The 15,112-nt window shown below is 38.7% G+C and overlaps 1 protein-coding gene across 1 annotated transcript; it reads right to left on the reverse strand.

The window, feature by feature from the left end:
* Positions 1 to 1,251: 1,251 nt before the first annotated feature.
* LOC146470065 (annexin A4-like) lies at positions 1,252 to 15,082 on the reverse strand. Its single transcript, XM_085122172.1, has 17 exons — positions 14,983 to 15,082; positions 14,024 to 14,089; positions 12,289 to 12,502; positions 11,451 to 11,777; positions 10,874 to 10,968; positions 10,052 to 10,096; positions 9,634 to 9,724; positions 9,130 to 9,224; positions 8,371 to 8,484; positions 8,210 to 8,266; positions 8,081 to 8,114; positions 7,529 to 7,608; positions 5,993 to 6,061; positions 5,157 to 5,258; positions 4,171 to 4,246; positions 2,585 to 2,697; positions 1,252 to 1,390 (listed from the first exon to the last, which is right to left on the reverse strand). Exons 2-17 carry the CDS (start codon positions 14,066 to 14,068, stop codon positions 1,265 to 1,267), a joined length of 1,683 nt encoding a protein of 560 aa, XP_084978298.1. The 5' UTR covers positions 14,069 to 14,089; positions 14,983 to 15,082; the 3' UTR covers positions 1,252 to 1,264.
* Positions 15,083 to 15,112: the final 30 nt, after the last annotated feature.

A 15,112-nucleotide genomic window follows, 5' to 3' on the forward strand; every position in this document is an offset into this window, starting at 1 on the left:
TGACGGAAATGACTATTGCAACTAACTGCCTCTTTTCTCATACTCGGAGACCCAGGGGCAGTTAGTCGAGTAGCAGGGATTTTCGTGGGCGAAAGTTTACTGTAAGAACGGGAGAGCCCCTGGGCAATAAAAAAAGCGGGGAATTCAAACTTCTGGAACTGGTTCGGTAAGAGTAATTGCCCAGGGGCTCTTCTGTTCTTTAATACAGTAAACTTTCGCCCATGAAAATCCCTGCTACCCGACCAACTGCCCCTGGGTTTCCGAGGATGCTCTTTTCTCGACGTCGAAGAAAGAAAACGGTAGATACATACTGCATGTATGAGGAAACGGAAGCACGCGTGCACAAAAATTTACTTATAAACCCGATTTTGACCTGTGCACCGCTACCTTTTCGCGCCAAATAAATCAGCGCTAGCCTGTGTACAGCTGCTCCTCCCCTCAGGAAAGCGGGGAGGGGGGAGGGGGGGGGGCGGCGGCGGCTGTACACAGGCTAATCAGCGCCAACAGACAAGAGAGTCAAAAGAGACTGTTCTTAATCTAGCCTGCGTGCATAGGTCTCCTTACTCCTTCCAGTGAGACGTCTTTAAACAGGATAGTCTTATTGTAAATGGTGCTATAACTGAGTTCTATACTAAGACCATGAACAGGCATTCTAGTAGCTACATGGTGACCACCTTGAGTCCTCATAGTATAGAGTCGGATCAACGACAGACAATGAAATGGATGTAAGTTCCTAAGGAACTTGTCGAGCACCAGCATATATTAAATAGGAACACTCGATTATTTCGTAATAACTGAGAATTGTCAGCAAGAAGCTTGATCACCGTGTTGGACCTAAAAAAAGCTGACGTTTTGAGCGTCACTATCTTTCGCATGAGTCGCTTGATACACTTTGATATCTTACGAAACAAGTTTGGTTCTCTGCTCCAAGCAGAGTAAAGTCGCACAGGTGAGTGTCCACGTCGACGAGAATTTACATTCTTCTTAACTTGCGAATCATGTAGCCTGCCTGCAGACTCTTTCTACTTCCTTTCTTTCTTTTGTTTACTGTAACATACCACAGGCAAAGAAAGGGGACGAACTAAGGTGATCACCAATGCAATGCCAAGTCAGCCACAATGCGACAAAACCGAGTGACTGTTCAAGTCAGTAAAACAAACGAAAAAACAAAGCAAACAGAAAATACAACAAAGCAGCTAAGGCAAAACAAAAATAAAAGAGAGAGAGAAAGAAACAGGTGTTTCCTTGCGCATTTTAGTCGGCTTCAGTTCATTCCAACCGCAGTCAGCAAGAGTTTCTTGTAATCACCACTGCAGTCTCCTTGGATCATCTTGTACAGCGTCTTGTGGTACTTCTGGAGGAATGATGCTTTTATTTCAACAAGGTCAATCTGAAACACAAGGTCGCAAGCGTAAACATTGACCAACGAACCGGTTTAAAGGGGAAGTATCATGAAAATTTTATGTCATTTCAAAACCCAAAAATGTTTGTCTGACAACAGAGACCAAAAATAATTGTCTAGTTTTGTTATAAATTATCACCCCAGTGTAATAAAATTGCCGATTAGTGCCTCTGGCCAGAGAAAGAGTAGGTCGAAATGGATTAAAACTTGAAAAATATTAGGCTAATATTTTTCAAGTTTTCGCATTTTTGTTTCAAAACTGCGCTAAAATAGGGTACAAGTTGTTTCTGTCAAGAATTGGGTTGATTTCTCTACTCTCGTTGTTCTAGAATTATTTTGTAGCAAAGTGAGGGTCTTATTTCACCATTTTTAACAAAAGAGGTCAAAAACCCCATGATACTTCCCCTTTAATGGCGCCGCCACACGGCAAACTAAAGCTCAATAACGAATGTTTGGTTTTGTCAACTGAGTTTATAAGGTAATTTGTCCACCGTAAAGAGATTCGAGCGCCGACGTTTCGAGCGTTAGCGCTTCGCCAAAACAAAGGACGAAGGGCTAACGCTCGAAACGTTAGCACTCGAATCTCTTTACGGTGGACAAATTACCTTTAGTTATAAACTCAATGAATGTAAATACAGTGGAACCTCTCCTCACGGACACCTATTTAATACGGACACCTCTCTATTACGGACAGTTCACTTAGTCCTTGAGAGACCGAAATCCATATAAAGCCTACCTCTCTAAAACGGACACCTCTATGATGCGGACACTTATCCTTGTCCCTTTGGTGTCCGTACTAAAGAGGTTCGACTGTATATGAAACATATATTTTGAACTGCGGATGAAAGATCAAATAGGAGAAAGATCCTCGCAAATTCAGGCTTGAGCGGGATTCGAACCCATGACTTCTGCAATGCTCTACCAACTGAGCTATCAAGCCAACTGGAAGCTAATCATATTGTGAGTTCGTAATATACCCGTGAAGGATGAATAAATGAATGTAAATATATGAAACATATATTTGAACTTCGGATGAAAGATCAAATAGAAGAAAGATCCTCGCAGTTAGTACGCAACTTAAGCAACTGAGTTTTAAACTCAGTCGACAAAACCAAATATTTGTTTTCACTCCCCACCGACACAGCACCACAGTTTCTCTCACAAACAACAGAGAAGGCTTACCTCAGAACGAGAAACGACAATTCGGATCAAGGTGGCGTCATCAGTGCCAGCGCCCTTCATGCTTTTCCACAGTCGATCAGCAAAGTACTCTGCAGGATTTCTTGAACATTGTACTGAAACAGCAACGGTTAAGATCGACTTCAGTGTCTGAGGTTATGTTCACACTTGCACCAAAATATGTTTAGATTAAACACGTTTCCACTTAATATGTTTGTCAGAATCGCATTGTTCACGTGAGGTGCCTGCTTCACAAATGTTTCACGCCTGCTCCTATATTTTATGCGGTTGCAAATGTTAATTCTTCACAGTTACACTGTAAACCGCAGCATGGAGCTCGAAGTTGCTGTGACACTCAATCTGTGGTGTGATCTCAGTTTTCAGTTACTTCGGCCACTCTCAGTCTCTTCCTCTCCGCTCTCGGCCATTATATCAAAGCTAATTCATCTCGCTTGGATCGAAACTACACGTTTCAATCACGCTCAGAAAAACAATTCGATCAAAGCCGCTGGTGAAATACGTGCGAATGAACGAGTAAAAAAAGGCCCATTTTTGCGCTCTGAGTACAAGAGTGACCTAAATGTTGTGGTTAGGACAGAGGTAACACTGCGATTTACAAGTATCCCATTCACTGGGCATCCTAGTTGATTTATGTGGGCCAACTTCAAAACAACCTCTTACTCCAGAATAAAGCAGGTAAATTAATTTCAAATATGCCAAAGCATTCATCAGCTACAGAAGCCCTTGATCTACTTGGTTGGGACACATTGGAAAAAAGGCGAAGATCTCATCGCCTATTTTTAGTTTTTAAGTCCTTGAATGGTCTGATTGATTGGAAATTTAATTTTAATCATTTTAAAGACATTCATGATTATAACACTCGTTTTAGTAATAACATCTGTAAACCACAGTCAATGCGCTCATGGGGTTAGCATCGCTTTATTTGCCATGCGGTAGATGACTGTAACGCTCTTCCAGACTGCATTAGGAACATGTCCCATTTTTTAGTTTTTAGACGTCTTATTAGAAACATGTAGACTCTTTTATCGATCTTATCCTTTTTACTTTTTATTTTTAGATAGCTATATTTGTAATTTCATTTTTTTGTATTTTTACCGGTTAAATTTGTTCAGGGCCTCACTGAAAACCACATTTTGACGTGGGCTCCCTGTTGAAATATCTTATTTATTTATTACTGACAAAAAGATGTAACTGATGGTAAGCAAGGGGAGAGAGGGAGGGGAATCCGGGAGAACAAGGGGAGAGGTCCAGAGGAAGAGGAAAGGGAGAGGGGGAGTGGGTAAAAGCGGAATCCTCAAGCTGGTAATAACTGACTAAGAGAAACTGGCGAAAATGTCACAACATTGCTAAATATTTTGCATTTAGCCGGAGGTCAACAGAACAGGGGCGGGAACAGGGATTGAAGAACACTGCAAACGGCGGATGCTAGAGCCCCTTTCTCCAACCAACCAGCCCCCCACTCCCCAGTCCCTCACAAAAGATCACGCTGAGTAAAAAAGGTCTTAATTACACGTGTACCTGGTAAAGCACTTCTTGTGTAGTAACAGTAACTAAGCGAAATGACTTACCAATGCACTTAAAACCCGCCTTAAGATCTCCAGACATTTCACGGTCAATGCTGTTCATAATGTCACGCTGAGAAATCTGCAGATAATAACAAATCACTTAATGAAGTCACTGCTCTATGTTAACCCTTTCCCTTGTATTTAGGTGCCGTTAAAACCCGCGCTAACCAAAATCAACTTCAGTAGCAACCTCACTACCAGCAAGCACTGGCTTGTAGAATATGTCGTAGCCTATTCAGTAGTGAGTGAAAAAAAATAGTGTCACCTTCCTTAACTTTAATAATAGTTAATATAACAGCATTTTATGCCTTTATTCTCACATGCATAAACGACTTTCATATTTAAGTTAAGTACACTCTGTTTTTTTTATAAGAGCCTTTTTTATAAGAACGTCGAGGCTGAGATTAACCAAAATTTTAAGAACGTATCAAGAACATTCCTCAGGCTGAAAGTCGATTAAGAACGTTTTTATTTTGCTAACCTGTACAAAAAATCAATGTAACAAATAGAAATTAACCAAAATACTTCAGGGCATGTTTTGTATAACATTAACAATGTTGACAAACATCTTGGTTTGTCATAATCAGCAGTTTTTGATACCATATCTCAGCAGACAATGCACTTTGATACTGGTCACGTCCTCATTGATTTACTGAAATACATGTAGTGTATACCATGTAATTTAAGAACATCTTAAGAATGTTTTCAGTCTCAAATCGCAAAAAAATATAAGAACGTTTAGCCTCAGCTCCAAAATTAGACGTTCTTATGAAAAAAACAGAGTGTATCACTTGATTGGTATACATTCCTTTCGCATGCACGATTGGTAAATTATTGTATCATTAAAATTAAAGGAAACTTTTGAGTTGAAAGGTAGTTGTTCTGGTTTTGTTTCGGGGACTTTTCTGACGTTTACGGATTTCAAGAGACTCTCTTGGCGTAGATTAAAATCCACACATAAGACTGTGCGCATAATCTTAAACACATACCTTAATATATTCATCAAAAGTTGCTCGAAGCTGTGGAAAGCTCCTGGAAGCTAAAACAACATTGAACCGAGACTCATCAGTGCCCCATTTCCTCTCTCCAGCCTACAAACAAACACGAGTTCAACATCAAAGGAAGCTATGAGAAACAATAAGGAAATATACCCCATTTAGAAGTGGACATTCTTGGTAGATCCTGGCATAACTGACTAAATTTGAACTTTTCATAATGAGAAAGCTACCCTAATTAACACCCAAGCATTCAGACATGGTCCCAGGGCAAAAAAGGGCATTCACTTATGAGATGTTTCACTACATCATGAATTAAGAATATAAAGGCAATTTTTAAAGATATTGATTTACATCCACGTATGTGTTGCATTACTGCAGTTCGATGAAGGCAAAATAATGTTCTCAGAATAAGATTCCAGAGCTTAAACAAATATTATTGTTGGTTACAAATCTGTTGTTTTGGAGTACATCGAAGCTAAATTGATAACGATTCAGTACTGAAAACATTGCCTTGGCTTCGCAGTTAACATACTGCACTAGCCAATACAACACATAAGTCAAAAGTGGATCCAGACAATTTAGTAACAGAAGGCTATACTAATAGCAGTTACCAAAAGAGCACAAATTCACTCAATAAGCACAACAAAATAATTTAACCCATATTTAAAAATAGAGATAATTTCATCCCAAAATACTATTTCCAGAATTTCAAGAAGTTCTTCTTCTGTTAGGATTTCCTTGTTCAAGAGCAGTCATCCTTTTTTTCCTCATATGAAATCCGAACATCTTTCCTTAAGCAACAGCCTTGGCGCATCTTTCTTCTTTACCTGGTACAAGTCTTGTGCTTCTTTTTGAGCCTTGGCCATGTCGACAGTGGTGGACTCATCTCTATTGCCCTTGAGAATACAAAGACTCGATTCAGATTTTTTCATGTAAAGTATAACAGTTGGAACTGTGAAGGGACTGGAAAAATCTGCTTGTTGTACGTTATAACGAGTCTGTGGGAAAACGACCAAAATCTTCCTTATATCAGGGTTTGACTGACAACTGTTTTAGTAATGAAGGTGAAATGGATTAAATTAATACATTTGAACTGTGGGTGAAGGAATGAATAAGTGAATGATCGTCAAAGTTATGTACGCAAACTTATGCAGTTAAGAAAAGAAAGAAAAAAATACTTCAGTACTACACCAGTATTGCAGAGGTCATGGGTTTGAATCCCGTTCAAGCCTGAATTTTTTCAGGTGTTCTTTTCACAACTCCATAAGTTGCGTCCATAACTGTGACGGTCATTCAGTTATTCATTCATTGATAAGAAACCCCCCCGGCTTCTATATAGGCTTCCTCGCCTTTAACACAGTTAATATTGTAAATAGTTAAGTATGAACATTGCAATAGTAAGAATATTGTGTATTGTCTATAATGTATTTATGTCGTATATTTTTTTGGTAAATGGCAAAATTAACGAATTGAATTGAATTGAAGACCAAGAGTTCAGTTCAGTTCAGTTTACCGGTATTGATTTGCCTCACACACACACAAACACACACAAGAGAACAAAGCAGTGTCATTATAGTACCCCCCAGCAGCATGTAATGAACAGTTCACCAAAAACGTATAGTCATTAAAAACTAGTACGATTAAAGGATTTCCTCAAGATCTCTTGTTACATCAGGGTAGATTGTAAGTTCGGGCTTCTGGATTGTGTTCTTCATAATAATGACTTTATTACATTGGTGTTTGTTATTTCAGAGTTCTGTTCGATATATTTTATTGTAACTTCAGCCAGGCTAAAGAATATGTTTCATTCTCCTGGAGACTTCATTTTTCAGGGGTTTGTTACGTCGAGGTTCCACTGTATTCAGTACAGTAAAGTTGTAAGCAGACTCTCCAGTTTTAAAACGACTCTGATGCACATGCCAACTTTAAAGGGGAAGTATCACGCGAATTTGATGTCATTTCAACCCCCCAAAATGTTTGTCTGTCAACAGAAACAAAAAGTAATTGTCTAGTTTTGTTGTAAATATCATCCCAGTGCAATAAAACTGTCGATTAGTGCCTCTGGCCAGACACAGAGTAGGTCGAAATGGATTGAAACTTGAAAAATGTTATTCAAATGTTTTTCAAGTTCTTGCATTTTTGTTTCCAAAATGCGCTAGAACAGATCAGGAGTCGTTCCTTTCAAGAATTGAGTTAATTTCTTTCCTCTCTTTGTTCCAGAATTACTTTGTAGCTAAGTGAAGATCTTATTTAACCATTTTAAACAAAAGAGCTCAAAAACCCGATGACACTTCCCCTTCAAAACACATCATCCGAAACTATTGATTAATAGAAAAAAACATAAATTTGACTCTCGTTATTACCTGACACATAGAAACCAAAAGTCTCTTAAAATGGCCGCTGGTTTCACTCACACAGTCCTTCTCCAAGTCACGCTTGTAATCTGTGAAAGGAAGTTAACAGTCAGCTTAACTTAAGAAACCGTGTAATATTTGTGCATGTTAATTTTCACTCCGACAGTTAAAGCGGCTTTGTCACCTATTTTCAGACTTCTAGTCCAATTTTTTCAAGTTCCTCCCTTCCAATACCTGAACTCTGATTACAGTTTAACCTCCCTTTGAGAAAACCACTTGATATACAGTATTCCTATTGATGTTTTAGTGCTACTAAATGTGAACATACATAGTTTAAATACATATACTTTTATTCGCATTTCCATCATTTACAAATTATATGAACATGAAAACAGACTTAACTCTTGATTTCAGTACAGTTTTCACCCTAAAACAAAAATACCCGTGATGTATCCAATAGACAAAACCATGAAAGATTTCAAAAAGTATTCGATCCCTCATTCTTAAGATGTCTAGATCACTAATATACAAGAAACTCCTCTTTGTTGAACCAATACTCACATTCTGTGTAGGTCTTCTTAATTTGAGCTATTTCCTATAAATAGAAGCAGACAGGTAGCTTATTTTCAATGGAGCTTATGTCAGAAACACGCACTAAATAACTACAGGTAAGCAATTCCAGTGACAAACCTGATTTGTGCGAGTACACAGAATGTCTATCAGAGTCTCTTCATCAGTTCCAGCACCCTGAAACAAACAAAGAAAAAAGGAGCAATTCATTAACTCGTTTATTAAAACAATCCACCAGTGTTCAAAATCAGGACAAATTGAGACGGACATTGCTTGCTCACCCTCATGGCACGCCTCAAACACTTGGCATCATACAGTGCAGCCGGCTCAAGTAGAGCTAACAAACAGTCTTCAAGGTTGCCACTCAGCTCTGACTTGAGATCATTCATGAGATCCTGTCAATTCAAAACAGCATTAAAAAAAGTTAGTGGCATGTATACACCTCTAAGACAACAGCCTGAAACAAAGTAGTTAGTAATTATACAGTCGACTCCCGATAACTTGAACCTTCAAGGGAAATTGAAAAAAGTTCGAGTTATCGGGAGTTCGAGTTATCAAGGGTAAAATTATATAGAAGATGACCTGACGGGAAAGGAAAATTGGCTCAAGTTAGCGGGAGGTTCAAGTTAGCGAGGGTTCGAGTTATCCGGAGTCGACTGTAGTGGCAAATTATTCTGATTCTTATCTCCTAAACGTAAATTAACATGTCTAAATTTTTTTCTTTGGAGAAAGAGGTTTTAAATTCTAAGCTTTTCATTTCTATCACAGAAGCTTCATTAGCAAAATGAACTGAATAGAGATGGAGGATGTGATCTACCATTGGCCTTGAATCAGCATTTGTCATGTGATCGGAAAGGATCACGTGATAAAATGGTGAGATGAAAGCCGTGTTTTTACACCTCATTTGCCAATGAAACTTCTGCAATAGAAGCCAAAGTTCCAAATCTAAAACCTCTTTCTCTGAAAAAGAGAATTTGCACACATTAAAATAGCTAATGTTAAATAAATAAAATGAATCTTCTGTCACGCTAACTACATACCTTGCCAAACATGGTCTTGTATCTCTTTCGTATTTCTACTCTCTGAGTATTGCTTCGTTTGACTATGATGTCAATAAGTGACTGTTCATCAGTTCCTGGAATAATTAAAATGTAAAAACAAAAACAGTAAATAAGACTAAAAGAAAGAAGGAAGGAAACAGAAACAAAAACAAAACAAAACAAAAAAGGAAGGAAGGAAGTTTTGGAAACATAAATTATAAATTATCTCCACGGAGGATTGTGCAGAAAATGCTGTAACTTCATTGTGCCTAAATATGAATGTCTGAAACATATATTTGAACTGTGGGTGACAGATTAAAAAGAAGAAAGACCCTTGCAGTTGCAAAAAGAAACCCTGAAAAAAATTCAGGCCTGAACTGTATTCAACCCACTCAGCGATAGTGTGCAGTGATCTACCAACTGAGCTATCAGGCTTTCTTTCTGCAACTGATTAAATTGCATAAGTACTGCCAGGATCTCTCTTCTATTTAATTCATTACATACCTACTCCTCTCATAGCCTTCCTAAGCAACTCACAGTCAGCCTCTGCATCAAACGGGGACGCTGGAAATATGGTTGGATGGCCATATACATTCTACAAACAAAACAACACCCCAGGCCATTACTAACAGTTGCTTAAACCTAAATGTGTATGATATGATAATTATTTTCATCTTGATTTAATTTTCTTTGAAATGAACTCTTGTTCATTTTTTTCCAAACTAAATTGTTTCCTTTTACTTAAATCTCTTTAATTGGTTTCATCTCCAACTTTTATTATAAGATCTCTTCTTTGTGGAATGTTTTTTTTTTTTTTTTTTTTTTTTTTTGGTTAATGCCCAATAATTCATAACAACTAATAACAACACCATAGCTTTAATTATAGTTTCTTTAAATTGTCTTTGTAGGGTAAAATACGTACTTGTTTTAGAGACATAGAGGCCATCTGACCTGTGGGAACAGCTCCCTGGTAAACAACAAACAAATAAACAACTGTTTAGTCAAGCATTTCATATTTACTGAACCATTTAATATGTACTTCACCAAAGTTAACATTTTTATGTCTGCATTGTGGCAGCTTGTAATGCACTCTAGCCTATTATTCATCGGTCAACAAACTGTCTGGATCACACAATTAAAGGGGCTGCATTGTCAAGTTGTACACTTTCTGGATGCACTATTACTAAACATCTGTCAAAATTAAACTGTTCTCCATATAATTTGTCATTGTGTACAATGCAGGTACAATGACAGAATACAAGGAAGGTATGTTTGAGTAGCCATACCCTATCATCACACTGAGTGTAGTTTTTAAGAAAAACAAGGCCAAAACATCAAGTCAGCAAAAGAAAAGAAAAAAGCGGAAAAAACAGATGCTTTGGAGAGGAAAAACACAGAGTAATGTTCTTTGGTTGAATTGAAGGCACTTTTGAGTGAAATGAAAAATTGACCTAAAACTCAACAGTTATACTCTCAGCTCTTCAATTACTACAAGTTACATTATAATAATAAGTGTATTATCGTTTGTCTCGCAATCCCTGTCATGAAAATGCACCAATCACAGCCAACCATTGTGATAATTAAATGGTGCCGCGTAACCAGTTGACCTCATCACCTGATGAAGACTAGCAGTAAGCAGTCAAAACATCGCGATTTACAACTCAAAGTGACGACATTGTGAGAAAAACGATAAATATACTTATTATTATTGTATCTACCACAATATTACATTTTATTTACGTACAGTGGTAGAACTAGGTGGTGGAGGTTTTGCTGGCTTCTGCTTAGGAGCAGATGGAGGAGCACTGGCAGGCGGAGGTGCACTATGAGTCACAGGAGCTGTTAACCAAAGAAAGCTTTATCATGAACAAGACACCACATACCAGACTAATGAAGTCTGCACTCTTCAGACTTTATAACATTACAAGTTCCTCTGGAAAAAGGAACATTCCAGGACACTGCGGCTGCCCTTTTTAATAACCTTCCTGATAATCTTAAAAAGTGTGATAATTTTAATCTACTTTCTTCATGCATTTTTAAATTCGTAAAGAATCGGGCACAGGCCAGCTTATCTTGATTGTATTTTAAGCTTTATTCGGAGAACATTGTAAATATTTTCTCTTTTAGACTATTATAAATTATGGTAATGAGTCTGCAACAAAGGAGAATAAACAAAACTGGTTTGAAATGTTTCAAACCAAAAACAAACTTAAACTACAACCTCGGGAAAGGAAGATTTTACTCCCAGCCGCCCAATCTATGCCCAATATACTCCCAATCTGTGCTTAAGTTCCGTCCCCACAGAGCCACTGACAATGTACCTTGAGTAGCATAGTTCTGTTGTGCTGGCTGTTGAGTTCCATACCCACCACCGTGAGGCTGAGCACCATAGCCACCACCATGAGGCTGCGATCCATATCCACTAGCAGGGGGCTGGGCTCCATAGCCACCTGCAGTGGGTGGGGCTCCATACCCACCTGCAGGGGGTGGACCTCCATACCCGCCCGCAGGGGGTGGACCTCCATACCCGCCCGTGGGGGGTGGACCTCCATATCCGCCCGCAGCGGGTGGACCTCCATATCCACCTGCAGGGGGTGGACCGCCATATCCACCTGCAGGGGGTGGGGCACTATATCCGGGCATCACACCTGGTAACGAAAGGAAATAAACCCTAAGTAAACTGAAAGAGTAAAGTCACATTTGAGTTCTTTGATCCCTGAATCACCATCATAATAATGTATAATTCACAATTAGCAAGGCAATTCCAAATAATACATTACGTTAATCAAAGGCTCCTGTGAGCCAACTCGTGAATGCAGATGACACATCAGTAATTAAAATTAAGACAGCTACGCACACTTCCTTGAAAGCTAAAAGAAATTATATCTTTGCCCAATTATGTCACAAGAAATAACCATTCTTGTACTAAAAAAATCGTTTTGGCCCTCGTACCCGGCTTTCCGGTGAGCCCACCCATAAAAACCGCCAGCTACGCAGGCTACTTTGCTCGCAGTGTCGCATTACATTTCATGCCCGGCATAAATGCGTGAAATTTTTCCTTTGGAGTTCAGTCCACGCAATCTTCATGCATGCTTGAGGAATAATAAAATGTTAATTATTAAGTCAGGAGCAATTTTAACATATTTTACAAGGACTTACCTGGGGGAGGTGGATAGCCTCCTCCTGTCTGAGGATAACCACCAGGAGGAGGGTAGCCTTGCGGAGGGGGATAGCCACCACCAACAGGGGGGTAGCCAGAGTCAGGAGGGTATCCAGGGGCAGGTGGGTAGCCCCCTCCTGGTGCAGGCGGGTAACCTGTGGCAGGAGGGTATCCACCAGTGGGAGGATATCCAGCACCTGGAGGATAACCAGGCTGAAAATAGAAAACAACAAAATGTTTTGTTATTATTTTCTCACTTTCAATACCTATAAATATGCCTTTCTGTTATTTCCATTTTACTCATTTGACAATAACGACACAAAGTTGTCGAAACATCATGCTGTTTTATTATCGTTAATTTTCTTGATGAAATGTTTCTCTAAATCGTTTTTTATCAGGATAATGTTCTTTGTGTTAAAATCCATGCTAAGACATGGAAAAGCATACAGTAAAATCTGGCACAGAAATGATTAATTTTCAGCTCTGTAAGCAGTCACACACATATGTCTATAAGTAATAGCAAGACAACTGAAAAATCCAGGCAAAAATTGAGCATGTAACTTCAAAATGAAATTACAAGCACACCTGAGCATACAGGTTACAAACATAAGATAACATAGACCTTAAGGTACACCATTTCCAATGTATGGATAGGGGTAGGGTGGCATGTTTGACCATTATTGAGAACAACTTCATCAGACTAACCAGGAACCTAGCTGTTGCTCTGGGGTAAATGGCAGACTACTCATGGTTACCAACCAGAAGGATGAACAGAAAAGCAACAAAGTTTTTCAAGTGAAACGAGCAAGAGAGTAAGGAAATTCATGCTGCCTAATTTGTTTTTGTGCTAGGCAAACTTTATTTCACACAAAGTACTGCTGAATATTTTCACAAGTTGTGCTGTAATTTGATATCACACATCAGAACATCAATAATAAGAGATTTATTATCCTTTTCTAATTGCAAACAAAGAAAGCTGTGAGGAAAACAGAAACAGGATGAGTGCACATACATTAGCAAACCACTTTTTGTTGTACAAACGACCACCAAATTGGTTTTCTACTGACTAAATGTATGAATAACATGGCATTTCCTTACTCCTTTCATCTGTAATTCACACAGTTCTAAGTGTACCGTAAATGATCTAATAAACGCCCCCTCTCTTATGAATGCCTCCTTTCTAATTAACGCCTCCCTAGGCTGTCAAGTTTGTATTTAGCGCCCCTCTCTAACAAACGCCCCCGTCTAATAAACGCCCACCTTCCTGAAAACCACACATAAACTAGAAAACAGATGTACAATACGATCAATCAATTTATTTGCGTTCTTGCTTAATTAACACTGGTGTGCGAGTTGCGTCTTGACATTGAGCTATAAGAACTAACAGTACCCTTTTTTGCCGCTTTGTATGTACCCTATGCCGTTATGGATTTCTAGACAGTTTAGACTTAGCAGCGACGGACTTGATAGTCTGCTCAACGCTCTGTCATTTAGGTTATTATAATACAGTATTTACGTTACCATGTTACAGTTGTTAGAATAAACGCCTCTCTCTTTTAAATGCCTCTTATCTTTTAAAGGCCCCCCTCGAACCCTTGAAATTCAATAAACGCCCACGGCGTTTATTAGATCATTTACGGTAGTTGGATAATATAGTAGTAGTAAAATGAAAAACGTAACATAACAAGAAATACATCATGATTTCGTTATTAAACAACAAAGATATTTGCATACCCCAGGAGGCGGATATCCACCACCACCATAAGGAGGATATGACATATTAAATTCTTCAAGGGTAGGCTGGAGAGATAAAAGAATATCAAGAATTCATTTAACACCATACACTGCCATTGTGCAGTTCCAGAAAAAAATCCATACCTACCACATGGAAGGTTGTCAGAAATTCCTAGGGGGAGGGGGATCTTGCAAGCTAAAATTTTAGAAGCAAAGTATGAAGCCAAACTGGAATTTCCTGGGAGGAGGGAGTTGCAAAACAAAAAAAACCTCTTCAGATCAGTTCCTTCCGTTGGGGAAAAAAAGGGGGGGGGGGGGGGCGCAAAAAGGCTTAGTTCTTCGTGAACTCACCTTCTTTGCTTGGTGATAAAAATAAAAGGGTCCACAAACAAGAAACTGAGTTATTTTAAGAAAAAAACTTAACTTTGTGGTTCATTTGATATTAAATTGAGGGATCGCTTTATTGATGTGGTATTTACTTACCACAACCCTAGCGCGCGCTTATAGCGTCATTTACTGAACCTGTAAAGCGTGCGCAAACTGTGTTCAGACACCTTAAAGAATTCGATGTGAAAAGCAATGTTCATGCACTGTGTAAGTCGAGCTTTGCATTTTTGTAATGTTTCAGCTTATGTACTGTTTATATATTTAGCCCAGCTACTTATATTAAAACGTCCTTAAAATTTCGCTTTTTCCGCCTTCTCAAAGGTTGACGTCTTGAATTGCTGATCAAAATAGTGCTACACTGTTAACTGCTCTTAAATTTGAACAAAATTGTACTTTCGTTTCCTGATAAAAACAGAAGCCTGTGATGAAAGCTTTAATTTAAGGTGCGCCTAGCTGCACAGTACAAATCTACAAGCTACACAGGACAGTTACAAAAGGAATAAACCACCTTGTGATTCAAAGTTTTACCACCAAGATATAAGGCTATAAATACTCACAGTTAAGGTACTTACCGAGAAATGAAAGACAATCAAGTCTATGGAACGCTACCAAACAACAAGGAAAATGCTTTGCTTTTGGAAGGCTCACAAACATTTGAGGAGGCCTAGAAGCTAGGAGGAGGGGTAGCGACATATATGGAAT

The sequence above is a fragment of the Pavona decussata genome, unplaced genomic scaffold (assembly GCF_977016875.1).
Source record: "Pavona decussata unplaced genomic scaffold, jaPavDecu1.1 SCAFFOLD_114, whole genome shotgun sequence".
In the NCBI taxonomy this organism is placed as follows: Eukaryota; Metazoa; Cnidaria; class Anthozoa; order Scleractinia; family Agariciidae; genus Pavona; species Pavona decussata.

Coding starts and splice junctions, on each gene's coding strand:
- LOC146470065 (XM_085122172.1), bottom strand. CDS start 14,068: ATGTCATATCCTCCTTATGGTGGTGGTGGATATCCGCCTCCTGGG. Junction 6,062..7,528: donor TTTTGGTTTCTATGTGTCAG/GTAATAACGAGA, acceptor TGTATTCTCAAG/GGCAATAGAGATGAGTCCAC. Junction 4,247..5,156: donor CTTTTGATGAATATATTAAG/GTATGTGTTTAA, acceptor TATTATCTGCAG/ATTTCTCAGCGTGACATTAT.